At 33.0% G+C, this 27,436-nt stretch overlaps 1 protein-coding gene across 1 annotated transcript; it reads right to left on the reverse strand.

The window, feature by feature from the left end:
• Positions 1-11,937: 11,937 nt before the first annotated feature.
• LOC123565610 (carbohydrate sulfotransferase 11-like) lies at positions 11,938-19,297 on the reverse strand. The gene is made up of 3 exons (XM_045359465.2): positions 19,094-19,297; positions 14,983-15,106; positions 11,938-13,734 (listed from the first exon to the last, which is right to left on the reverse strand). The coding sequence occupies exons 2-3, from the start codon at positions 15,088-15,090 to the stop codon at positions 12,862-12,864; spliced, it is 981 nt and encodes a 326-aa protein (XP_045215400.1). The 5' UTR covers positions 15,091-15,106; positions 19,094-19,297; the 3' UTR covers positions 11,938-12,861.
• Between the last annotated feature and the right edge of the window lie 8,139 nt (positions 19,298-27,436).

Genomic DNA, 27,436 nt, shown 5'->3' on the forward strand with positions numbered 1-27,436 from the left:
TTCTTCCAATGGCAGCAAAAATAGCTCCAAAAATATTAGCTCCTCTAGGCATCGGTGCTTTGTATGGGCTTGCAAGTACTGGTGTAAGTAAAATACTTGGAAATGGTATGATTTCAGTAGCTAATAATAAGAGAAACATGATATCACCATATTTTACACCTAATCAAAGAAAACAACTAGTGGGATCTGGAGTGATTAAATTAACACAAAAACAAAAACAAGACGGTGGATTCTTAGGCATGTTGGTTGCTAGTCTATGGATACCTTTAATTACATCTTTGTTAAGTGGTAAAGGAATACAAATTGACTCTCAAAAAAGACATTACAGACGAATTCCTATAGTAAAGAAAATAAAATTTATAAACAAACCAATATCTAACTTTGAAATTGAACAATGGGTTAAACAACTTGGTATTAAAAACTTTAGAGGTGTTTTCAGCAGAAATAATTTACCAAAAACGAAATTTTGGTAATTATAAATTTAGATGACTCTGTTGGGTCTGGAACACATCGGATTTGTTATTGGCCCACCCACGTCCACGGTCATACCCTAGACGTGGTCCTCACCAGAGACATAGATAAAATAGTATCGGCAGTAGTAGTGACTGATCCTGGGTTATCAGACAGCTCTGGAAAAATAGCCAAGGACCATTTCGCGGTAATGTTTAATGCACTTGCCGCGAAACCCCCTCCGGTAAAGAGAACTGTGACATACAGGAAACTCCGTTCGATTGAGTTTGATACTTTTAAAGCTGATATTCTATCATCCGATCTTTTGAATTTGTCACAAAGTACATCAGATGCAGAAACTCTCGTCTCATTATACAACAGTGAACTTTCAGCTTTAATTGACAATCATGCGCCTTTGTGTTAAAAAACCATCACATTAAGACCATCTTGTCCATGGTTCTCGGAGGAGCTCCACGACGCCAAACATTTGAAACGTAAACTAGAATGTAAATGGCAGACTTCAGGACTCGCCGTTTACCACTTAATGTATAGGAACCAATGCGCAATCGTTAACAAAATGTTAAAAAGGGCAAGAACTGATTATTATTCAGAGAAAATAGAATCAAGTGAACGAGACCAAAAAAGCTTGTTCAAAATAACGAAACATTTATTGAACGGTCCAAGTGAAGCGGCACTTCCATCAGGCAAGAACCCAGAACTACTTACACAGGAGTTCAGCAATTTCTTCATAGATAAAATAGAAAAAATCAGAACTAATATTGCATCCCAGGATCAGAATGAATCATTTTCTCCAGAAGACGGACGCATATCACTATGTCATACCGCGCGTTTGACTAGTTACAGTCCAGCAACAGAGGAGGAGGTGAAAAAGCTTGTTCAAAAGTCAGCTAATAAGTCATGTGAATTAGACCCTCTTCCTACATGGCTCTTGAAATCTTGTATAAACGAACTTCTCCCAATATTGACGAAAATTGTTAACATCTCTCTAGAAATTGCAATCGTGCCAGAATCATTTAAAAAATCACGAATAAGACCATTGTTAAAAAAACCAAGTCTTGACCAAAACACACTCAAGAATTACAGGCCTGTTTCCAATCTGCCATTCCTCTCAAAAATCCTTGAGAAAGTGGTAAACAGAAGAATTGAGGAACACCTGACGAACAATCAATTACATGAAATAAACCAGTCAGTATACAGAAAATTTCATTCAACTGAAACAGCATTGTTAAAAGTTCAGAACGACATTCTCGAATCCCTTGACAAAGGTGACGTCACAGTACTTGTGATGTTGGACCTGTTGGTTGCATTCGACACCATGGACCATAACACCCTTCTTCACAGACTCGAATTTAATCTTGGATTCGCCGATAAACCCCTTCAATGGGTTGCATCATATCTAACAGACCGCTACCAAACAGTATGCATCGATGGCAAACTCTCTGAACCAGTCCTTATGAAATTCAGTGTTCCTCAAGGATCTGTTCTAGGCCCAAAATTCTACACGATGTACACAAAGCCAGTCGGGTCCATCTATAGAAACCACGGTCTAAACCACCACTTTTATGCAGATGACTCCCAACTTTATCTATCGTTTAAACCAGTTGACCAAGCGTCAAAAGCAGCCACAATCACACGAGTTGAACAAGGCCTAAAAGAAATCATCTCATGGATGAATTCAAATATGTTAAAATTGAATGCAGACAGAACTGAAGTAATTCTTTTTTCGAGTCAAAAACACACCAAACATGTTGAAAATCTCGAACTGAAAGTTGGCAAATCGAGCATAAGACCATCAAAAACTGTTCGAAACCTTGGTGCAACACTTGACTCGAACATGCACATGGACCATCATGTTAATTCTGTGACTCGAACATGCTACGGCCAAATACGTCACGTTGGTCATATTCGACCATATTTGACAACTGAAGCCACAAAATCCCTGATAAACTCGCTTGTGACCTCATGATTAGATTACTGCAATGCTCTTTTGTACGGCGTGCCAAAATCAACAACGAGCAAACTGCAAAATGTCCAAAACACAGCTGCACGTCTTATTACGAAAACAACCCGTTTTGAACATATAACACCAATCCTTAAAAATCTTCATTGGCTTCAAATACAAGATAGAATCAAATACAAAATTCTCATTCAAACATTCAAGACCTTGCATGGACAGTCGCCGGTGTATATGAGAGACTTACTGGAGGTGTACGTGCCAACTAGAAATCTGAGGTCAGCAAGTGCAGCAACAACCCTTGTGCCACAAAAAAGTCGACTGGTTACCTACGGGGATAGAAGTTTCAGGGTTGCCGCCGCAAAACTATGGAACTCTCTCCCTGACAATTTCAGAAAAGATTCATCACTTAATTCATTCAAAAGAGCTCTTAAAACACACCTTTTCAAAATTTTCTACAACACATAGATACCAGCTGTGACTGTTTCTACCCATAATAAATATGCCATTGTTATTTTTGTAATACAGAACTACGGCAAGTCAGTCGTCGCTGACGAAGATCTCTTAACTGTACAATTCATCATGTAATTAACTAAATTGACAATCCAGCTTTTATTTCATCATGTCACATTTTAAGGGTTATGACGTTCTATGTGTGTGTTTTTCGCAAGACTTGAGTTTCACTTGAGGTGTGTGGTATTTCTATCTAATAGAGTACATGATGGCACCATTTACCGGGAGGTTGAACCACTATATGCAGCCCGTCCGGGCGTACCAGGTGTTTAAAGCACTGGTATTGGCAATAGCGGTAAAACGACCTCAAGGGTGGGTGTGCGGTCATGGCTGTTTGTTACAATAAGGCTGTAAATATTGTCATTGTTCATTTATGATATTGTTGTAATGACTATTATTTTTTATTATTATGTTCAACGCCATTATATCATTTATAAAAAAGGCGTTTAATCAAATTGTTCAGTTTCAGTTTTGTGATTGCATATGTCATGTTTAGTTATTTTCCCACATATCTGCGATATGTCACATGTTTAATTGTAAAGCGCCTTTGAACGTATATTCCATATGAAAAGGGCGCTCAACAAATCTGGTATAATAATAATAATGTAAATAACATGTACTTTGATCCATTTGGACTTCCTCCGCCGAAAGAAGTAATTAAATATATACCCGGAGTCAAGTATAACAACTTACAATATCAAGACAAAACAAGTACACTCTGTGGATATTATTGTTTATTTTTCATTAAAATGTTACAAGACAAAATACGGTTGTATGATTTACTGTATAAAATACTAAAATTTAATAATCAAAGAAATAATGAACAAACAATTATAAATTATTTTAATTAATAAGGATATTTTCTTCCGTTTTTTTTTCTTTTTTATTGTTTGAGTGGACCTTGGTTTTCATTTTGTCCCTTCAACCTTACGTCTATCAAATCAAATATTTTCATTTCGTCAAACCGAAGGTTTTCGTTTGGTTTAACCAAAGATTTTCAGGGTACCAAGGGTACCAAGTTAGTATTTTAAGACAGAAACTTAGATTCTACTAAAGTTTAGGGTAAGACCAAAGTGCACTTATAGAATCGGGCAGGCTAATTAAAATTGAAAAAATCGGGCCAAAACCCTCATTTCTTATACTACTAGCAGTACAATATTTGGATGCCTTAACTTACTCTGTACACAAAGTTCACGGTCAATGAATGGTTTTGCAGTCTTCAGTCTCTTCATAGCAATCTCCTTTATAGCAACTTTAGTCCCATTCCAACGCCCTTCATATACAGCTGGACTCTCCCTCCATTTTGTTTGTATTCTCGTTTTAAGTGCGTAACAAATAAGTAATAAGTAATAACAAATAAGTCATAAGAAGTACATAAAATGTCCCTTCAGGGCTTCCATACTGGAAGGACTAATAGCCAGTGCATATTGAGTGATATTTCAACCGATACACTTGAAGAATTGACATCTCATTGTGCATAGACCTGTCATGATTTGAACACTGTTGGTAGAGGTCCACTAGACAATGCCACATGCGAAATTTCTAAACTCTGTGCATTGTAGATCAAGTCAAGATATTTTTAAAGGTTTTCCTATACAACTTTATACAAAGGTTTTCCTATACAACTTTATGTTAAACTAAGTTTACACTAACCCTAAACCCTAAATCTAGAGCGGAGTGATTCCGAATATTTCGAATGTAAATATAAAGTTCATAATTATTCTAGAATCCGTTGCTGCTTGTTTTGTGTTGTTTAAAACAGTAGTCCTTAGTTACTCACACTCACATAATACCAAGATTATTAAAACTATGGGACTATTTTTTTCACACGTCCAGAATATTTTAGTGATGCGGTCTCATAGAAATAGAAGAAATACTCATACAACGCGAGGTTGAAACTATGGCTGCAAATGCATTAGGCGTTTCCAACAGGTGTAAACGTCATGGCCGTTGAAATCTGACCAAACAAAAGACAGTTACATTGCAGAAAAGAGAGTGTTTATAACCAAAACATTAAACAAGTAATGCAATATGGAATTTGAATGCAACATACATTCTAAACTTTGCATTTCTATAAAATCATCTCATTAGGTGCACAAAAGAGTTGTTTGTTTACTTTGAAGTTAAAGTAACACTTGTTTATATCTATATTGTATTCATATTATTCATATATATATATTCGAAGGTTAAACTTTTTCAGTTCAATTTAAGAACAGGAAGGGTACTTTATAGACGTTTAAAGAGGGCATAGACTTGTGCATGTACCATATTCATTGCTTGGACCAGATCTCAGATTCTGAGGAGAAAAAAGAGAGTTCTGAAGATAAGTGTAATTCAGAGTCAAGGCCAACAGCAGTCTATCATGGTGATAGCTTATTGTACAAAATTCTTCATTCAGTTCCAGCACATCATAATGGACATTATCTTTGAGCAGAAATGGATAGGATGGTAGACTTAAAAGGCTACCCTTATGTTACAATACTGTTCTATTATCTAAGTATACTGTAATCCTGTGGGAGAACTGATTGATGCGTTGTCGTTTACCTCTATTTCCATACAAGAGTGTTGCATATAGATTCATTTATTCATGGGTGATTCTATCCTCTGTGGTTGGACTGATCGCGCTTACCAGAATAGCGGCATATGTTAAGTTTCTAAAGAGCCAAGTGGGCCTCTACTAAGTCACTTTTTCCTGTTAACTATTTAATCAATACAATGATTGTGTTGCAGATGTTTCCTGTTTAATCGTTTGCCCTCTTGTTTAATTAGAGATAGAGATATGCTTGCTATATATATATATATATATATATATATGAAAAAGGTGCTAAACAACAATGGCATATCACAGTCGAGTTATATATTAATCTCCTTATAAACTTATCTCGTTAACCAATGCTTAAAATTTTGGCTTTTCAGATTAAGATAAACATAAACAAGAGATAATCAGAGAAGCAAAACAAAATATAAAATAAGTAAAAATAAAAGCTTAGAGGCAGGTGAAGACCTTAATGTTTATCTAAGTAGGAAGAGAAATTTGCCATTGAACTAAAAGAACATCTTAGATAAACATGAACAACAGAAAAAGAGATAAGCAAAACGAAAAAAGTGAATGTAAAAATGAATGCTTAGAAACAAGTGAATACATAAATGTTGAACAACATTGAAAGATAAACTCCTCAGATGAAGAGGAAGTGCTAGGGTCTGATAGAGATACAGCTAAACAGAGACAAAGACAGAACCAAAACAACAAACATGAAATCTAAAAAGTAGGTAAAGACAGGAGATATGACTGTGCGGCCAGGAGATGCTCTGAACATTGTCAAGTATGAGATACCTTTGAAACATCGAAGCATCATAACAGCTACTCACTTGAAAAAACATACTGCTAAATATCTCCCTTGAGATATTGATACTTTTGTATTGATTAAAAGACTTAGACTAAAAGTTTTCAGACGAGACGCATATATATACTTATGGATTAAATTACCTTTTCTGGTGTTCATGCATGTGTGAACCCGGCCGAATTTTCATTTTTCTTAATTATTTGTTCTACGTGCCAAAAATTTAGAAAAACAACTTTTTATCAAATGTTGAATCGAAAGTATCACCATCAAATTGGATATGATCTAACTAAGAATATGAGTGCTCACACATTTTTTTTTTAGAAATAAGAAAGGTATCGCCGTTTTTCGAATGTTACTGCTGTCGATTTCAGCATTGACGCAATGTTGAAATATGCGCATAAATATACTTAAACGCAAAAGAAAGTGTGCACTCAGGTTTCCGTCAACTGAAGTAGATTATGTTGTCCGAAGTAGATTATTTTGTCTAAAAGTATGTCCTGTTTGGTATCCAATATTAGTGCAGTTTATGGCAAACTTGATGTGTTTCGATTATTTTCAAAATTTTGACATTTATGGGGATTCTTGGCTATTCAAAGCCAACAGGTGTCAAAAACGTTGTAGAAAGAGATATCTTTTTCTTGTCAGATGATAAAAAAGCTGCCTGTTCCTCAAACATTATTTTGTTTAAATATCGTGTAAAAACCTCTACTATTTATTAAAGCATTGATATGGCAACGCTTAGGCCTAACGTAACAGTAGAATGACGCCCTGAGGAATTTTATTCCATTCTTTAGGAGCGGTTGTCACCCGAGGTCTGCTGGATCTATGGCATACAGCATTTTGCTGAAATTGTTTGTGCAAAAGAATTATGACATTACTTTGGCACCCACACGTTCTGCTGACGTAAAAAACGTTGTCACCCCGTTGAAGCATTGTTATTGCTTCAATTAGCTGAGTTTCAGTAAGTCCTGGCATTTTATTACAGCACAGATTTGAAGTCTAATGTGTTTTTCCTTTCACCAAATGTATAGGAAAACTGATAAAACACGTTTTTGTAGACATGTACATTTCCTATATGCAGCACGTGCAAATCGTGCAAAAGTCCACTATCGCTAGGTATCTTGACTCCACCTAGTTGTTATCGTAAAATTGAAGGAAAAACAATAGTACATACTTCGAGCAAAGTTTGTTGCAAATTGTGGACGGATACCTCCTTTAGAACTGAGAATATTCAAGTGCAGTATGTTGTGGAAACAAACACATACTGACCGATCTTAGACTCTGACCTTGACCTTTGAGGTAGTGATGAGATTACTGCATAAGGCACATTGACCCATTATGGAAAATAATTATGCTAAGTAATATCAAAATCCCTTAATGGATGGCAAAGGTATTGACATTACGGGAAAAAAGTCCCTATTGGCATTTCACCTCCAAGTGTGACCTTGACCTTTGAGCTAGGGGTCTGAGTTTTTAGTATGACATGTCGTCTTATTGTGGGGTACATTTGTGTCAAGAATTATATTTAAATATCTTTATGGATTGTTGAGTCACAGACCAAACAGGATAAAAGCCCTGTTGGCCTTTGATCTCCAAATGTGACATTTACCTTTCAGCATGGGTCTGAAATATGCGCATGACATGTTGTCTTATCCTGGGAAATATTTGTGCCAAGTAATATTTAAATCTTGGTTTGCATGACAAAGTTATATATCTGAAAGGAAAATAATCCTTACTGACGTTTGATATTGACCTTAGAGCTAGAGTTCAGGGTGTTGCGCATGACACGTCGACTGATTATGGGAAACATTTGTGCCAAGCAACATTTAAGTCCCTTGATGAATGAAATATATCTACCGGACACGAAACAGACCCTGTTCAGGCCATGTTTGCAACTGACATCCAAGTGTGACCCTGACCTTTAAGCTCGGGGTCTGAAGTATGTGCATAACACATTGTCTTATTGTTGGGTACATTTGTGCCAAACATTATTAAAATCCCTTCATGGATTGTTAAATTACAGACAGGTCAGGAAAAAACAACCCTTTTAACCTTTGACCTCTAAGTGTGGCCTTGACATTCAAGCTTGGGGTTCGGATTTTGCGTCTGATTATGGGGAAAATTTGTACCGAGTAAGTTCTGAAAATGGACATTTAGTAGCTCCTTATATTTAACCAAGCATATTTTTATTATTGACAGTCTAGCTCAATATCCGTCCACTAATTACAGGTAGATCTTAATAATGGACATTAAGTAGCTCTTTATGTTTAACCCAGTATATCTTTATTATGGACGGTTCATGTCATTACTTTCTTTTAATAGTCAACAGTGCTATGATTCAAGCAGCTCTTGTTGTTTATTGCAGTGATAAGAATTCCATGGACATAAAAAAGAAAGTGAAAAAATTAAACAAGTACGTGAAACAATCTTTTACATTCCGGTGAAAAAAGAAATGCCCAGGCATGCAAAATTGTATCTTTGAAATAAGCCGCAGTAAGGCAGCAGGAGGAGAGCTGTTGAAAAGATCTTGGGAGACCATTAAGAAAAATGTTCCAGATATTATGGAAATGAAAAGCAGAACAATGAACTCAGAATAAGACATTTATGCAGAATGAACATCCATTCCTTGTGGACTTATTTTTAAGTGCGACCACCTTTCTCCGCACGCAACCAAAGAAAAACTTGTCAGCTTCGGCTGTTTAATTGTTTCATGTACGATAATAACTTTCTCAGCAACCGAAAGGAAACATATGTTAGTTTCAAATGTTTTATTGTTTTATGTGAGAAAATACCTTTCTCGGCAACCGAAAGAAAACAGTTGTTAGTTTCAACTGTTTGTTTCAACTATTTAATTGTTCCACGAGAGAAAATACCTATACCTCTCTCAGCAATCAAAAAGAAACAGTTATTAGTGTTTAATTGTTTTATGTGAGGAAATACCTGGCTCGGCAACCGAAAGGAAACAATGTTAGTTTCTACTGTTAAATTGTTTTATTTGAGAAGATAGAGAAATGGTTCATTTGTTTATGTTCAATATATAATTTCTTGATTCTTTGTCGGACATTTTCATATTTGTTCAGTTGAGCTTGTTTCAACAAGTTCTATCACTGTAAATTTTTCTGTACTTTCCCTTTATAAGAATGGTACCTTCTCTGGCTAATTTGAAGCAAATTTTTTAGCTCACCTAAGAACAGAGTAATTGTGGCTCTCCATCATCAGTTATTGTGCATCAATCATCCTTTGTCGTGTATTGTCAGTAATAACAAAATCAATCTCCTTACACGTTTGGCAGATTCACAGGAATGTACCTTGCTTGGTCCTCTTAAACTTTTTCTCGGATTACTCCAAACTGTTTTATGGGTCACAGAAGCTAAATATATCTATTATGAAATAAAATATTTTGAGCATCTTCTTTTCCAAAACTACCGTACCTAGGACTTATATATTTGATAAGCAGCATCATTTAGTGGTCCACTACCAAGTTTATCAAATTATACCCCTGGAGTCAAAAAAATTGGTGGAGTTGACAGGGGGTTCACACGTTTAGCATATACTAGCATAGGGAAATATGTTGTCTAAAACTGCAAGTCTCAGAGCTTCGTATAAAGGTCCTCTATGAAGATTGTTCAAATTATTAAGATCCGTCTACAAACACGATAATTAGTAGGCAGGTCCCTATATGTATATAGTGGAAACTTTTTAAGCATTAACATCCTGACAATGGCAGTATTCACATGTAGATCTAAATATTGGAAATGTATTAGCCAATATTTAAATTAGTATAGACAGATTAGCTCTCGGGCTGGGCGTATGTTCTCCGTGACTATTTGATAAACGAAATTGTGTCTGAAATCAATAATCCTCCAGCTCTGATCCATGTGGGGAAGTTGGCAGTTACTTGCGGAGAACAGGTTTATACTGGTACAGAATCCAGGAACACTGGTTAGGTTAACTGCCCGCCGTTACATGACTGAAATACTGTTAAAAAACGGCGTTAAACCCAAAACAAACAAACAAACATTATATGTCAATCCCATTTCAAAGGGTGGATTACTTCAGATGATCACTTTATTAGTATAGTGATAATATTTGTGTGTGAGAGGCTTGTAACTTAAATATGCAGAATCTGATTTTTATGTTGTTCACTGCAAATTATCACAAAGCATTACAACACGATGTCTGAATTTGCATGCAAAAGTGATCTTGTAATCTTAAATGTCAAGGCCACTGAAAAACATTGCGAAATTTTACTGATTTTTGATAGTAGCCACATAAATGTTCTTTGTTTTAATGAATAGAAACGCAAATACAGGACTCGGTCACTTCATACCAGAGTGAGGACACATTACTGCCAAACAACACTTTTTTTCTCTGCTGGAAAATAACTGGTTAGGTCGACTGCCGATTCAAGTAATAAGGATATTTTCTGTGATATTTTTTTCCGAATTAGTTTAGTAATTTTAAAAATAAGCTCCTCATTACAGACATACTAGCACATAAATTAAATCTTGTTTAACTTTGGGTATGGTTTTGAAAACTAACTTGTCATTACTAGACATTTTAGCCCATAAATAAAATGTTGATACAAAAATTTGCAGTACTTAATCTCGGACATTTTAACACCCCAAGTCCATGTAGCAAATAAACCTTGTATGTTGGTCCGTCAGTCCGTACGTCCGAATTTGTGTCGTGCATATCTCAAAAAGTATTTGATCCAGAGTCATCAAACCTCAGTCATTCAGTATGAGATGCATAAAATTGACATAAGACGTTTGTGTCACATGTATCTCAAAAAGTATTTGACCTAGGATAATGAAACAATACAGGAATACTTTCCAGCACGTGAAGTTGAAAACATAGTGCTTTAATTAGGATTCACATAGCCCTAGAAGATTTCTGCCCCTTTACTTTATCAAAATATGCATAAAAAGGGCATAAGAGGTTGTGTTGCTTGTATCTCAAAACGTATTTGACTTAGGATTACAGGAATATCATTCAGCACGTGAAGTTATGCAACTGGTGTTTAAATTGTGATTTCACACCGCCAGACTAGATATATAACCATTTTCTTGGTAAAACATATGAATAAAAAGGGTCTTAAAGTATATGCCGTATGTATCTCAATCAATTGACCTAGACATGAGATTTAGTCCGTAAATTTGTGAAAAAAATACTCAAAAACTGCTTAAAAGTTTGTGTTGCATATATCTTAAAATATAGTTCAGCTGGAATAATGACACCATCCAAGAATACCATTCAACATGTGAGTTTGTGCACCTGATCTTTTTTTTTTTCTCTTTTTTGGGTGACTTCACACTGCAAGACCAGATTTATGGCCCTTGATACGTTTAAAATGTGCATAATGACATACATTTATCTCCAAATTTACTTGAAATAGAGTCATATATATTAGAGAAATGATTTATAGCATGTGAAGTGTACCTAGTGTTCTCTTTGGGATTTCACTCAGCTAGACAAAGGTTACGGTCTTTTATTTTGTGAAAAAAATACACTTTTGTATTACTTACATCTTAAAAACATTTAACAAATAGTCATGAATCAATAACATGAAGATATGGCACCTGTGTCTTATTGACAATCATCTAGTTTTAAATAAAATATTATTTGAAGTTAGCAACGGCTTTTTGTAAATAAAGTAAACAACTGGCATCTTTGAAGTTATATATTCTCCATCATCTCCGGTACATTTTACGTGAAGAATTGAGAATAGCCATTCTAAATAACGTGCATTTGTATGTACTCGATAACCGTTTCTAAATGTATAAGAGTGTGTTTCATATGTCTTCCTCTAAGTAAGGTTTGCAAGGGATTAAATAAATGGCAACAATATCTTATATTTTCGTTTATGGTCACAGTTTCCAATAAATCACATTCACACAGGTTTGATATACGAGATCCAATTCAGTTCAACTCGTGTTTGATTATTAAATTAAATATATTTTATTTATTTTCGTAACGTTGTCGGATTTCATATCATGCAGTTTGTTTGCCTTTTGTATTTAAAACGTGTAATCAAATTCCTAGAAAATTCATTTTTATTTAACACATAATAAGTAAACCACGATAATTTTAAGATTTTTTATGTGATGCCTCCGATTATTTGAATCCAACATATATCATCATATTCATTGTTATACCACAGTCACACATACGGCGCGGATAGCTACGTTTAGCTACGGATAGAAACGTAGTAATTCGTACCGATCCGTACCTGAGCCGAACGAATTGGTACGGATTGATACGGGTTACTACATTAAGGTACGGCTCAGGTACGGATTGATACGGATCAGTACGGATTACTACGTTTCTATCCGTGGCTAGACGTAGCTATCCGCGCCGAATGTGTGACTGGGGTATAAGAAACGATAACAGAAGTAAAATATGCAGGTATTATATCATAAATCTATTATCGCATAAAACTGAGTATGACACCTACCCTGAGAGATTTGCGGGTAACTTTAAATGCTCAAACTAGCGACAGCATCCGTTAATGTTCAAGGATGAACGCGGATATATTAGTTTGGAAGAAAACTAACGTTTAAAGTCAACCTTTACGATTTATCGAAATAACACTCGTTTCTTCATTATTTGTTTGCGTGACGGAATCTCGTAGTCAAATAAAAGATAATCCTTTTCAAAAATTTTCGTAAGATTTTCAAACATCTCTGGCTGTATATTTTCATAAACTACCGATAGTAGTTCTGTCGAACTTTTATGCTTATAATATGTTTCTCTTTTTGGAAACTTGATTTTGCCCTCCATGCTGATTTGTTTTAGGAAACTGTTAACATCTGTTTCAAGTGATTCATATTTACCAATAAAGTTGTACCTAATAAGACAAGGGTGACATAGGTTACTAAATAATTCCCAATGTTCATTGTATCCTTGTTTAATTGTTTTGCCATCTAACAGGTATTGAACAAATTCTGTAAATTTAACACCGCCTGTATCTGAAGAATTCACAGTAGATTTGTTTCGATATATCCTTATAATTTTTTCCCCAAAACTGTGCATAAAGATTTGGTTATTTGTTTTGAGAAATTTATTCCTAAATGCTGAAAATACACGTTCAAGTGGTTCTCTGACAAAAATCGCCTTCGTATAATGCTTAATACGGTACTCCACTTCTGGAACAGAAAATGTATCCAAGAAAGTTAAGTTTTTCTTTAATATATGGACATCTCCTGCTTTTAGATGCATAGGATCAGACGAATTTATGTTGTCTTTCAGTGATAGAAATATTCGTATAAAATTTGTACATGCAACTTTCGGCACATAGCAAAACATAACTTTGTACTTGTCATCCACAATAATATGTTTGAATCTCTGACTTTCTTTTAATTTATATCCTTTGTTGACAAGCCAGTTGCACATGTGGTTCAGTTTATCTACACGAGTACTCATCTTCACTTCTTCAGCTGTATATCTATTCTAAAGATCAAAACAGAATTCTCAATAGTTATTACATTAATATCGACTGATTCTCAGCATGGTGGTTTGAAATAAAGAACCACATGTCATCAAGGTATTTAGATAAAGTGAAAAACAAACTAGCGACATTAAAGTTATAATTATCCAGTATATCTTAGGTACTTTTTATTGACCATTGAATGCAAATGAAATGCCGGTTAAACCTTACAAAAAATACCATTTGGACGTGACAGAAATCGTTTCAAAGTAGACAGTGATAATTCAGTCATTTCTTTAACAAATGTTAAGTCCCGACAGTTTCAGGATATCCACGTGTTTAGTGTTCAGCTCATTTACTTTTGAACTATGTGCTACAGCTGGTAGTATCTATAATAGACAATTTTATAAATATAGTATGTCAGAACTCTTCTTTTATTTTTGTTTTACCTCCTATATTTCTTTGCCGGCGGGCCTTCATGGTATTCCCTATTTGCTCTGTTAGTTTCAAGAACATCAAATTCATTCGTATGTCTCATCATGTCTTTCATAATTCTATACTTGCACAGGAATGGTAGAGCTTAACATATCTTGAATTTTCTAACATAATCTACGGGATTCTTTAGCATTTTTCAAAAAGTTCGTAATATGGCTGGGATCATACGTGATAGTTTTGAGAGTTTTTCTTTTGCATTATAAATCGGTTAACAGTGCCGTACTGTTATATCATTTCTTCATTATCTTTTTTTATTCAGTTTACCTTTTAAATGTATATATGTGTAGGTGATCCATCCGAGATCCCATAACCATTCTCAATGTGTATATATCTAAGTGATTTAGAGATTATCAAAAATGAGTCGAAGCAAAACCTGCTCTTAAAGGAATAAGGCTTATTTCCTTTAAGAATATAAAAAAGAAGCACTAAAATTTTAAAAGAAGTGTAAAGGTCAAACAGTTCACGTGAAATCTCAAAATAATATATATATATATATATATATATAAACGCCATTTCAGAAATGGAAAACATTATTCTTTTTCAGTTCAACAGTTTTATTTAAATGCTGTTGAATATCAACAAAGAGACACCGAGTCTGCATTACTTCTATAGAACATCCATATAAAACGAAATGACTTACAGTAGGTAGCAGTCAAAATTTATAGAATTATGACAAAGCTTAAGTCTTCTTTATTTATAACTGGCTAACAGAAATACGTAACGTTAGAAAGAAGTTTAAAAAATGAAATATGATATAATTCCGATGGGTTTCTTACCAAAAAACATTCAGGTAGCCCCTTGACTGCTAAATATTCTATGATGACAGCTCCGAGAGAAAAGCTTAATAAAACATTCAATCGGCGTTTTAGCTTCATGTGACGCATATCATTAACTGTATATCTGAAACAGAAGTATTGCATGAATTTCCGTTGATAATGTTAAAAGCGAATTATGATAACACAATTTCCTTACGAAACAATATAGTTAAGGAATTATGAATGAAAGGCATGTCTATTTAAACAAATGATGAAAATATATAACAGTTATATTCTAAATTCAAACTTATAGAGGGTTCATATAATAAGTTTGATATTGAAGTGAAGTATTTTGTTACAACACGTACAACAGAAGCTTTTCTGCTGCAAAAAGCATCGTTTATTGACCTGCTGAGCGCTCACAAAATATATGTTTTAAACACTGAAATACAATATACAAAAGAGCTCACTAATAGCAGACTCGGTTTGACTGTGTTTAACAGAGGAAATGAACGATTGTGCAGATTCCCTTCACGACCCCCTTAGCATGGGCGTAAGCAGAATGCGACTTTAATAAAACTGAATGGATTCCATGGTTTTAAAGGACCAGAACATATTACTATACCGAATTCAAGTATGGAGACAATTTCTACAGCCGTCATAAGGCACCCAAAGACTGTTGTTTCGATAGTTAATAATTCATGAGATCTGACGGAAGCATAGGACGTAACAAAGTACAATGGTAGCATGGAACGCACCATAGCCTCTGTATTCTATCAAGATTGTTACCGCTAAGATAATACATCGCCACGTATTAAATATGCCGCTTTGGACATTTGATGTTTCATTTATGAACATGCAATTTCATATGATTGCTTTTACATTATTTTCTTGATAGTTTCTATCAGATATAAGTGATGGCTTGACATTTGTAATCGATGAAACTCGAATTACTGGACAATAAGTCTAATAATAGTAAATTACTGAATACATTTTGCAAAGTTATGATTTAATGTCTGATTGGCCACGGCACAAGACTCTGTCAAACAATATCAAAGAAATTGGAGAATCAATTAAGGGACATGCACATTTTATGTAAATGATAAAACTGACTTAAGTTAGTAAAATAAATTATCTTTTGAAAGGTATAACTATCTATGATTTATAGAGGAATATGTAAAGTTTACATTGATTTAAAGAAATTATCACCCAGCAAACAAAAGGTATCTTTTTCTGGTTGATATGACGTGTTTTTGTTTTTTTGAAAGGTGGTTCACGTCTTTTAGGGACGCCTTTTTGGAGACGTCTTTTTTCGTTGTTTTTTTTTTTTTTTTTTTTTGGAGACGTCTTAATGATGTATTTGTCGTGCACTATAATAATGTCGTTATGAAAGGAAAAAATAGACATCAACTTTTTGAAATATAAATTCCAACCATAATCCAACGGAAAAAGAATAAGTATTTTAGGCATTGCTTTTTTTTTTTGGCTTATCTAGCACTTGTAATTATCGCTTTCCTCAAGATTTTAAAATGTACGAATATTATCATTAAACGTAATTAATCAATTTTGAAAACAGCTAGAAGTTTTAGTCCATTTTCATGAATTTTGGAACCCTTGTAAAAACATTGTTCTTTGAAAATACAATAAAATGCTATACCCCTCCGTTCCCTTATGAAGTAAGGAAATTATCAAAATTTCGATCCAACATACTGTAACATATATCATAGTTTTTCTAACAGTTTATATCGTAAATGTCATTGCAGCTTAGAAGAACGAAAACTTGAATTTCTCATTGACAAAGATGTTTATATGACGGCTTTAAAACATTTTTAAAAAAGACGTCTTTAATTTGTAGGTAAAACGACATAGAAATACGTCTTTCTTTTAGGTCACAGATTTCGTGACCGTAAACCAAACAAATAAAGTCGTCTTTTTCTGGTCATAGACGTCTTGACAATGAAACAACGAAATAAAGGCGTCTTAGATACACCTATTGTTTCTGCGCATGCATAGATTTCCAAAAGCCATTTACATATTTTCTGAACAATCACTGGACAAGCACTGACGATAGTTTTAGTTAGTGTAATGAACAATCACATTAATAACCGGTTTGTTTACTGACTCATCTGCAGAGCTGATCAATTTTCCTAATTCATTCAAAATAATTATTTCATGTGCCATCGTTTAAATTATATCAAACTCATCAAGACAACATCAACATTTTTATATTTTTATGCATGATTTGTCCATGATGATCCAGCTGAAGTCAAGTCAAGTCAAAATGTTTGTTGGCTTAAACATATACATTTCCATCGCCAAGTCACATATTTTGCGGTTTAAGACTAACATAAATACAAACAAACATATAAAAACGAATGATATATGTATGGTATGAGAACAAAATGCAATGATAAAACTTTAATTACAAGTTTACAAAATATAACTATCAAATATCTCAATTTGCGAAATATCTCTTAAATGATGCAAGATAGTTATATCTGGCTAATTTAACCAAAATATTTTCTTGGAAGACTTCATTATATCCCTAAGCTTATTCAAATTTGGCCATGTTTAATGGTATCTTGACAAATACAAAATGTTCAGTTCAGAGTAATACGGACATATCATTAAAAATGGTACTCTGATTCAACAACTTGCATATTGCATTTTGTACAAAGTCTAAGATTTCTATCTACATTTCTAACTCGAGCTAATTCAATAGCTAATGTATGAGCAGAACATATAAATCTTGACAATGCATTTCTTTGTTTAAAAATTGTAACGGAGTTTAAATATTTTTCAGTGTTAAAATCTGTTTTAAATAATCTGTAAGTTTCAAGTTTTCTCGAAATTCTTAAGTCAGCAAGCCATTGATGCACATATTGATCTTTCATCCGTTGTATAATATTACCTACTTGTGAATTGCTTACTGAATTACTATCCCGTAAATACTGGAATTCAAGTTCACATAGTAATATCTTATCATTTTATGGCCAAGAATTCGCAATGTTTCCACGATCATATGTTAACTACAAAATGTTAAACAAAAAGGTATCAGGAGTTTTCATTTTTCTAGCCCCAAATTTTATAATTCTTAGTCTGTTGTCTACACCAAAAATTTGTTTTAAATGTTTTAGATGAACACGCTCTATATCTGGGCCACTATTAACATCCAAGATTTCACATCCATATGTTATTATTGGCAATATCATTGCATACAATAGCTTATTTTTTGTAACATCAAGGCTAACAATATCAAATAGTTAATAATTAAAAGAATATAATTCTTTTGTTGCACAGTGAGCTAATGCCTCCTGAGCTTGATAGAAAAAGACATTCTAAAATGTATGTATATAGATTTTCTTTTCATATATTACTCTGCACTAGTAATCAAACTATAAAACAAACATTCTGGGTATATGCTATTTTACCTTGATATCGATTAAAACGTATCTAAAAGGATTGAGATATTTCTTGTTTATAACCAAATACAAATATGCATCATTCTGAAAGTAAAAATTGTCGCCATGTTGTCTTCAAGATTAACTGGGTTAAAATAAGGTATAGTTTATGTTCTGTTATTTCGGTAATTCAACATGCATAAAGGTAGAGAGCATGTCAACGCCAGACAGAAAGGTATCAACTAATGGATCTTTATTAGCTGATACAGATTCAAATACATTTTACTTTTTAAGCCCAATGTTATTGTGAGCAATCATTTCCACATATGTCTAATCAGATATAAAGGATATCAATTATATTGTGATAATTTTTTTCTGCAAAGCATTTACAACTATAATTGTACATCACTGAAGTAATGGAATGTGCATATTGTGATCATATTTGTAATCAGATGTAATCAGATTTAACATTGGTGAGTATAGATTAGTTTATATTACTTTAAATCATCTGATTTCTGATTACATCTGATAATATGAAAAATGCTGATTGTTGATTAAATCAATTACCGACTATGACTACCCAGAGTCTGCGCTCTACAGTCAACTTTCAATATACAAATCTATAAAGTGGTGTCTACTTGACGCTTGTTACATAAAGAATAGCATGTATATATCCTTAACAGTGCTTAAACACTTTTGAAAACCAGTTTTCTGATAAGTAAACAACTCACCTTAAGTATCCAAAATAGTATTAAGACTAAGTTAAATGTTTATGGCACTCTTTACTCCGTGGCCACTACTGATTTATAAAAGTGAAAGAGATCGTACACGCTACAATAATTTTACATCGGATATTGTTAAGCGTATTCCTTTTTGCTAAATGTTCATTGGTCTCATTTAAGGTATGACCCATGTAGTGCACCTCCTTTTGAAGGGTATTTAGTTCCAACAATTAATCTACTTTGACTTAAAATTTTCAGGGGTCATAGGTTTGAGCCCAACTGGGACCAATTTTTCCCCTGATATTCCTTCTTCTTTTCTTGTAATTTTTTTTTTACTTTTTTAAAACCTATTATTGATATATTGAATAAAAGTGATCATTTTAATTTATCAAGAAAATTAACATCTTAAACAGAATTTTGGGACTTACCCATTTGTCAGCTGGCTTATACGAATTTGCTTTGTGCTAACATAATGCGATTCTGTATGAACCTTGAGCAAACAGAAATATTAAACATGGATTTTCAGTGTCAAGTCATAATACGCCCGGATACAAGATATTTGATAGCTTTATTGGAGTAAAAAAAGTGTCCGTCTACTTGTTTATTAGTCCTTCAAATTGTCCGTTTGCTTGATGCTGAAATCAATATTTGAATATCCGGTTTGCCATATTAAAATATATTCGAATATTCGGCTTGTTTAACGGAAGCTGTAAATACTTATCAAATGGTTGGCATTTACACAATATAATTATGACTTTGTTTAATACTTGAATCATCGTAATAAATAAGGACTGTTGGATAAATTGGCAAGGGCTTTTTTCAGTCAAGATACAATAAAAAAGAAAAAAATATATTAATTACGCTGGTATTTATCAACAAGATACATTTTTCATTACATTGAACAGGCGCCGATTGAAATGAACAAAAGACAAAAAAAAGGCACCACATTTACGCCTGTTGCAAACTGTTAATCCGTAACGCAAACCCCTGTCAATCATGCATTGCGATTTTCTTAATAATTGGACAGTTTTTGACAGTCGATAAACAAACATGACAGATCAAATCGAACATTCGTACCCATCCCTAGAAAGCTTTTACATGACGACATTATTCAGTGATACATATAAGGCTGTTTCATACTTCATTCATGTGATTGACCAACATAAAATGAGACATTTTCACCAACCAAGATTATATAATGGATGCGAATACATTAACTTTATTTTAGTTTTGACAGTGTATGCATATATTATACTGGTATAAACAGCAATAAAATTCTGTTTTCCTGTTTTCTATGAAATACAAATAGATCATATAGTGTAGGAGGTGGGGCCGGGAGTGTTATTTCTTTTCAACAAATAAGGAATACAATTTATGTTTGTTACCGGATCATATTTTCCAGATCATATACCATGTTGTTTATGTCTCTCTCATTGCTGCTCTCCGATGTTTTTATCTATTTAGGTATATATATGTATTGGTCTTTTGAGTACTTTGATTATACTTATTGGTCTTGTGCGTACTTTGATTTTTATTTGTGGTCACGTGATGATCAGAAGTGTATGACGTCATTCTCCCAGGTTGTTTTAGTAAAGGAGATGTGGTGCAGAACTTGGGTTGAGGAATGCTTTATTTTTCATTCTCTATCAGCTTGTATTGTAAATGCAGTCCATGCATTTACTCTAACAGATTTATGAGGTAACTTTGCAATGGCTGGAATGATTATTTATTGATCAGTTTTGGTGCTATTTAAAGATTTAGCGCGAAGTCTTTGCGTTCCAAAATGACGGTCATGTATATAACTTCTGAACTTCTGTTTATAACATGCATGCATTAATATCTAAATCATTGTTCACAGTATCAGCATCACGTGTGGCAGATGTGTGAAGAGAAACTGTGTAGACCAGTGTCACTGTGTGTATAAAGGGTTATGATCCCTAGATCTGTAAGTTAGCCTTTTTATTATCTTGTGAACATTATACATGTATTGTATACATTATTTTATGATATGCATAGTTAAGGCATTAGACCACTATTGTGTGTAAACTGTGATTTTATATAAATGAGATATTTATCAGTACAGAATGTTCAACTGAGACCATTACCTATTTATTATGTACATGTAAAGGCATTTAACTGTTAATCTGTTTATATATAAATACGGATGCAATTGTTTGGTATTTCAGTGCCTGGAATGTATACGCCACCTTAACAGACATCTGATAAAATATATATCATATAAACTGATAGATAGTGTTGTTATATTTGTGAGTGTTACTGATGCTTCGTTTTTAGATTTACATCTCTCTATTTATGACAATATTATACATACCAAAATTTATGACAAGAGGGATGATTTTAACTTTAGTATTGTAAATTTTCCCCATTTGGATGGGGATGTACCTCAGGCTACATCTTATGGGGTATATATTTCTCAATTAATCCGGTTTGCCCGAGCGTGTAGTCATGTCAAGCATTTCAATGAACGTAATCTATATATTACAAGTAAACTTCTTCAGCAAGGCTACCGTTATTACAAATTGCATTAATATTTTGCTAAATTTTACTAACGTAATTCTGATTTAGTTTTAAAATTCAATAGTAATTTAAAGACACTTCTGCGAGAAGGTATTTCTAAACCCGTTTTTTATGGGGACGTGGTTTACAAACTTCGTAAGATCTTGGGTCATGGAAATTTTCCAAATGTATTTGGTAAAATTATAAAACGTTTTATTAAAAGAGGTTACGACCCAACTGTTTTGAGACATACCGCATGTTTAGTGTTCAACCCGTTGACAGTTGGACACTACGCTTCCCTCTTTGATTGTGTCTGACGGAAGAGGGGGAGGACTCTATGGTAAGCAGTTTTTAAATCCTACCAGGACTAAATTGTTTTGATATCTGTCTTCTGGCCTGTTTCGTCGGGCCCTTAAGGGTGTTTCTCTTGTTGCTCTGTCTTCTGAAAAGGCACTGAGTACATAAGTTTTTGGTTCTAAAGGTTTGCTTTTTATATCTTTATACACGAGCATTTTTCTGTTTTACATGCCATGCCTTTTTGTTTCCATTACGTGTGTTAGAGATTCACCTGGAGGGGATTACTTTTATTTACACGGTTGGGTGCGCACCATAAACCGGTTTAAGCTCCCCAGTGGTGTTTTTGTTTTGCCACTGAACGTTCCAAGGCGGTGCCTTCCTTTGTTTGTTCGTTTTGTCCTTTTGTGTAGGCTTTGTGTATGTGTGTGTGTTCCTTTGTTTGTTCGTTTTGTCCTCGTGTGTTGGCTTTGTGCGTGTGCACGTGTATATGTGTGTGTTTGTGCTGTGCACGTCTGCGTGCTGTAGGTTTCGTTTTGGGGAGGCTGCGATTTTGGTACGTAGCATTCCCTGTTTGATATTTGTCTTTGTTTTTTTGAAGAATAGCAATAAAGGACAGACCACAACATGGTGATATCAGGGGCTATTACTACCACATAATTGAATATTAATGGAGGATGCCAAAGTCTGAAGTGGTAGATTTTTTTTTCTTTATGTAATTTTTACCCACCGCACCCATTAAAATTCTATGGTAAATGTCAAAAGTATGGTATTCCTGCAAAATTAATATGATGATAAATTCAACAGTAAACCATTCCATTATAGAATCATTTGAGTTATTTTCAAGAATTTCACAGTCACATTTGAGTAATATATTATCGCACCATGCAAGAACAATGGAACTAAGTGTCTTAAAAAGCTGAAACCAAGAATAAGTATGGACAAAAATACGTGTATTATGTGCGAAGCTTAAACTGTTGAAACTGTTAGAAAAGTATCAGATAAGGACATTTCTACCTTTTGAGTGCTTGAATAAGCCGCATAGATGCTGGTCGTAATGAAACTGATAAGTATATTGACTCTGTAGTTGAATATGACGCTGATCAAGAACTGAAATTACAATACACCAGTAGCGATATTCACCGACATAAAAGTTGTTACTATACAAGCAAACACCATATAGCAAGACTATGAAGTAACCAGCTGTTACATGAAGGAACATATAAATCATCACGATCTACAGAAGCAAGACCATCAAGTTCCAAAATCCATAGACGTCCATGTAACTGGAAAGGGTTTTGTTTCTTTTCTGAACAGAAGTCGTAAAAGAAAGATGTAAAGTATCTACATTTGAGTTCTGTTCTAATCTTGAAAACAGAGCTTGTAAAAAGTGACATAGAAACGGATTATAACTTTGTGATTACAAAAAAAGATGATAACAAATAAAGCAAATTATCATAGAGGGTGCTATCGTATATACATTAAGCAAAATGTAAGATGATTTGTTATGTCAAAGGAAGAAAACGTATACAATACCGCTCTTGAAAAACATAACAATAAAATCCTTTCTCAAATAAAATGTGGACACACTTACTTAATAACAAGCTTACTTCAGCAACACCAAGCAATTCTCACAGAATCATTGACTGACGACAATGCATAATTTTACACTTCTCAAAGGCTAAAAATAAAATGCCCGGATCACAGAAAATTGTTGTATAATTCTGTCAGTAGTATAGTAATTGTTTGTGCGAAAACAACCTTGACCCCCCCTGACCCCTTGCCCCTATTCTAAAAAATCCAATGCCGGACACTTTAAAACCCTCAGGTTTTAAACCCAATTAAAAGTTTTAAATACATATGATATAGATGAGTTTACAGAATAAAATATATTGTTTGAAAGAAAGAAGATTTACTGATAATATAAATCCTCATTATGTTACAACAAAAAACGGGAGAAAAATGATAAAGGCTACTTGTTCATCTTGTGGAAAAATGAAATCAAAGTTTGTTAAAAGTACAGGGGGTAATTTAGATATTCACAAAGCAATGTTACCTTTATTACCTAAGAAAGGTTTAACACTTCCAGGATATAATTATTGTGGGCCAGGAAATCCCCTAGATAATGGACCCCCTGTCAATGAACTGGATGCAGTATGTATGGACCATGATTTTTGCTATGACAGTGGTGTAAAAAAGGGTACATGTGATAAGCAAATGCTTTCCAATTTAAATAAAACTTAATCAAAAACATTTGGAGAAAAGATTGCAAAACATTTAGTTGTGAAACCTATAATTAAAACAAAATACAAACTTGGGCTGGGACAAAAATCAAAAAACGGGAAAAGGGGGTAGAGTATACCCCCGGAATCACTGCAGAGCCGGTAACTCTGAGCTACCGCTGGAGCGATGAATTAGCAGAAGAATTACACAAACCAATTAAAAGAAAATTTAGGAAACGAAGAGCGATTGTTAATGATATTGATGATACTTGGTCAGCTGATTTAGTTGACATGCAAGCTTTTTCAAAATATAATAAAGGAGTAAAGTACTTGTTAACCGTTATTGATATATTTAGTAAATATGCTTGGGTTATTCCATTAAAGAATAGAACTGGAGAATCTGTTACTGAAGCATTTGAAAAAATAATTTTAGAAGGACGATTACCAGTAAATTTATGGGTAGATGAAGGAAAAGAATTTTATAATAAAAAGTTTGAATCATTTTTGAATAAAAATAAGATTAATATGTATCATACATTTAATGAAGGAAAGGCTGTAGTAATAGAAAGATTTAATAGAAGTTTAAAAAGAATAATGTGGAAATATTTTACAGCAAATAATACTTATACTTATTTAAATAATTTGCAGGATATGGTTGATAAATATAACAAAACAAAACATTCTAGTATAAAAATGACACCAACCGAAGCTAGTAAAAACTTAAATAAAGGTACTGTTTACTTTAATTTATATGGTGATTTAAAGATACCAAAGAGTAAAGCAAAATTTAAAATTGGTGATCGAGTTCGCTTAAGTAAACTTAAAAGACATTTTGAAAAAAGGATATACACCAAATTGGACAGAGGAAATATTTATAATTTATAAAATTAATAATACAAATCCCAGAACATACACTATTAAAGATTTAAATGATGAAATAATTCAAGGTTCATTTTATGAACAAGAACTTTTACCTACTACACAAGAAGTTTTTAGAATAGAAAAAGTTATTAGACGAGACTATAAGAAAAAACAAGCTTTAGTAAAATGGAAAGGTTATAGTGAAGAATTTAATAGTTGGGTTCCGTTTAGCGATCTTGAACAAATTTAATTTAGAAAATAAAAAGTTTAATTATATAAATGAGTAATAAAAATCTTATTTCTAATAATAATGGAATAGAAACAATAGATCAGTTAATCATTCACTTAACTAAAGCTACCTGCTGCTTACAGAAAGAGTTATAAATTTTGTGGAAGAGTAAGTACCGGATGATATATTACAGCAGGTGTTTTTGGTTGTTCAGCTGCATTAGCACTTGTTCCAGCTATTCCTATATTTGTAGCAGTTGCTGGCGCTGTTCCATCAGTAATTACCATATTTACTAACAGACTAAAACTTCACGACAAGAAATTTATTTTAAAAGCACATCATCACAAAATAAAACAACTAATAACAAAAGCACGGATTGCAGCTTTAGCTGTTCATGACCCTAATGATCCTGGAAAAGTAAATAAAGAAGAAGATAAACAAGTTATTCAGGATATTTTTACAATACTATTAGAAATGCAGAAAGAAAAAAATTATTCAACACCTCTTGAAATGCATATGAAGGAATTTAAACTTAACGGATATAAAAGTAAAAAAGAAGAAGAGTTGTATTAACTTTAATTAAAGATTTTTTCTATAAGTATTTTATATAAATGAGAAAAATTATATCAGTTGAAGGTAATATTGCATCAGGAAAAAGTACGTTTTTAGATATTATTAAAGAATATAATCCTAATTTTAATATAATTCCAGAACCAATTCACGAATTGCAAAATGTTATGGACTTTGATTATAATTCATATAACCTTTTTGAACTTGCTGCTCAAGAACCTTCCAAATATTTATTTCCTTTTTAGCTAACAACTTTAAACAGTCATATAAAAATGTTATCTTCTGCTAAACAGTTTGATGGTGTTTCTGTCCTTGAACGTTGTTATTTAACTAACAGTAACGTTTTTACAAAACAACATCACTACAATGGTGTTATAAAAGACCCCGAGTGGGCAGTATACAATCTTTTCTTAACTGATCATATTATAAAACCATACGGAAAAAACCCAATTGATGGATTTGTTTATGTTAAAACCGACCCAGAAATATGTTTTAAAAGACTTCAAAAAAGAAACAGAACGGAAGAAAACAAAGTTGGTTTAGATTATTTAGAAAAACTACACAAATTACACGAAGAATGGTTAAACAGAATGTCTCAAGAAGGTATTAAAATTTTAACAGTTGATAACAATTTAGAAAAAATGACTTTAAAATCTTATTCAAAAGATATAGATAATATTACCTATTTTTTAAATGTTCTTTAGATGCGTTTTTAGAGATTTTTTTCTATAAGTATATTATATATAGATGGTTAATAGAAAGGTAGATAGAATGATTATGCCAAAATTATCTAGCACTTTAGGAGAAATAATGAATCCAGATAAAAATTCATATAAGAAAGTTCTTAAAAGAAGAAATGTTATTAAATCAAAACTTGATCAAATAGTTAGCGATGAATATAAAAATCATGTCATTGATAAATTACAAAATGTTATAGATCCTTATCTTTTAAAAAATAATTTATTTGAATGGAACTGTGGTTGTCTATTAACTGAAGAAGAAAATGCTGAAAGATTATGTGATTGTCCCAGGCCAAATAATATTCGAAACAATCCTAAAAAAGTTATTGTAACCGACTGTGATACTAATGAAGAAAAAACATATAAAAGCAATTATGCAGCGTCTAAAGACCTTGGTATTAATTCTGGGTTAATAACAATGTGCTGAAAAAGAGAAGACCGGGTAAAATGTGGAATATCAAAAACTAATGGAAAAAGATATAAATTTAAATATTTTATTTCTTCTTAAAGATAATTTAAAACTTTATTTATTTTATTATTTTTTTAATTATTTTTTTAATTATTTTTTAATCCTTTTTTGCTTAACGAATTTTATTTTCTAAATATAATATATAGATGGAAATCGAGAGATCCACAAAACAATATTATAAGAAATTTGAAACTAAAATTACATATAGACAAGATCCAAAAAATCAATTATGTTTAACTATAAACGACTCTTATGAAATACTTAAATCTGAACTTAAAACTTTAAAAGGTATAAAAATAAACGTTGTATTAAAAATAACTTTCGCAAAAATGGATAAAACTGATACAGTATATAAATCAGCTTATTTTCAATCAAAGGCTTTAGAAATTATTATCACAAACGAAATAAAAAAAACTTTACATCAAGCTTTTGATGAAATAATAAATAGAA

This window comes from Mercenaria mercenaria, unplaced genomic scaffold (assembly GCF_021730395.1).
Source record: "Mercenaria mercenaria strain notata unplaced genomic scaffold, MADL_Memer_1 contig_3406, whole genome shotgun sequence".
In the NCBI taxonomy this organism is placed as follows: Eukaryota; Metazoa; Mollusca; class Bivalvia; order Venerida; family Veneridae; genus Mercenaria; species Mercenaria mercenaria.

Bases quoted from the DNA above. Each gene is read 5' to 3' on its own strand.
- LOC123565610 (XM_045359465.2), bottom strand. From the start codon at position 15,090: ATGCGTCACATGAAGCTAAAACGCCGATTGAATGTTTTATTAAGCTTT. The intron at 13,735-14,982 runs GTAAGAAACCCA...TTTGATCTTTAG, and splicing joins GGCTACCTGAATGTTTTTTG to AATAGATATACAGCTGAAGA.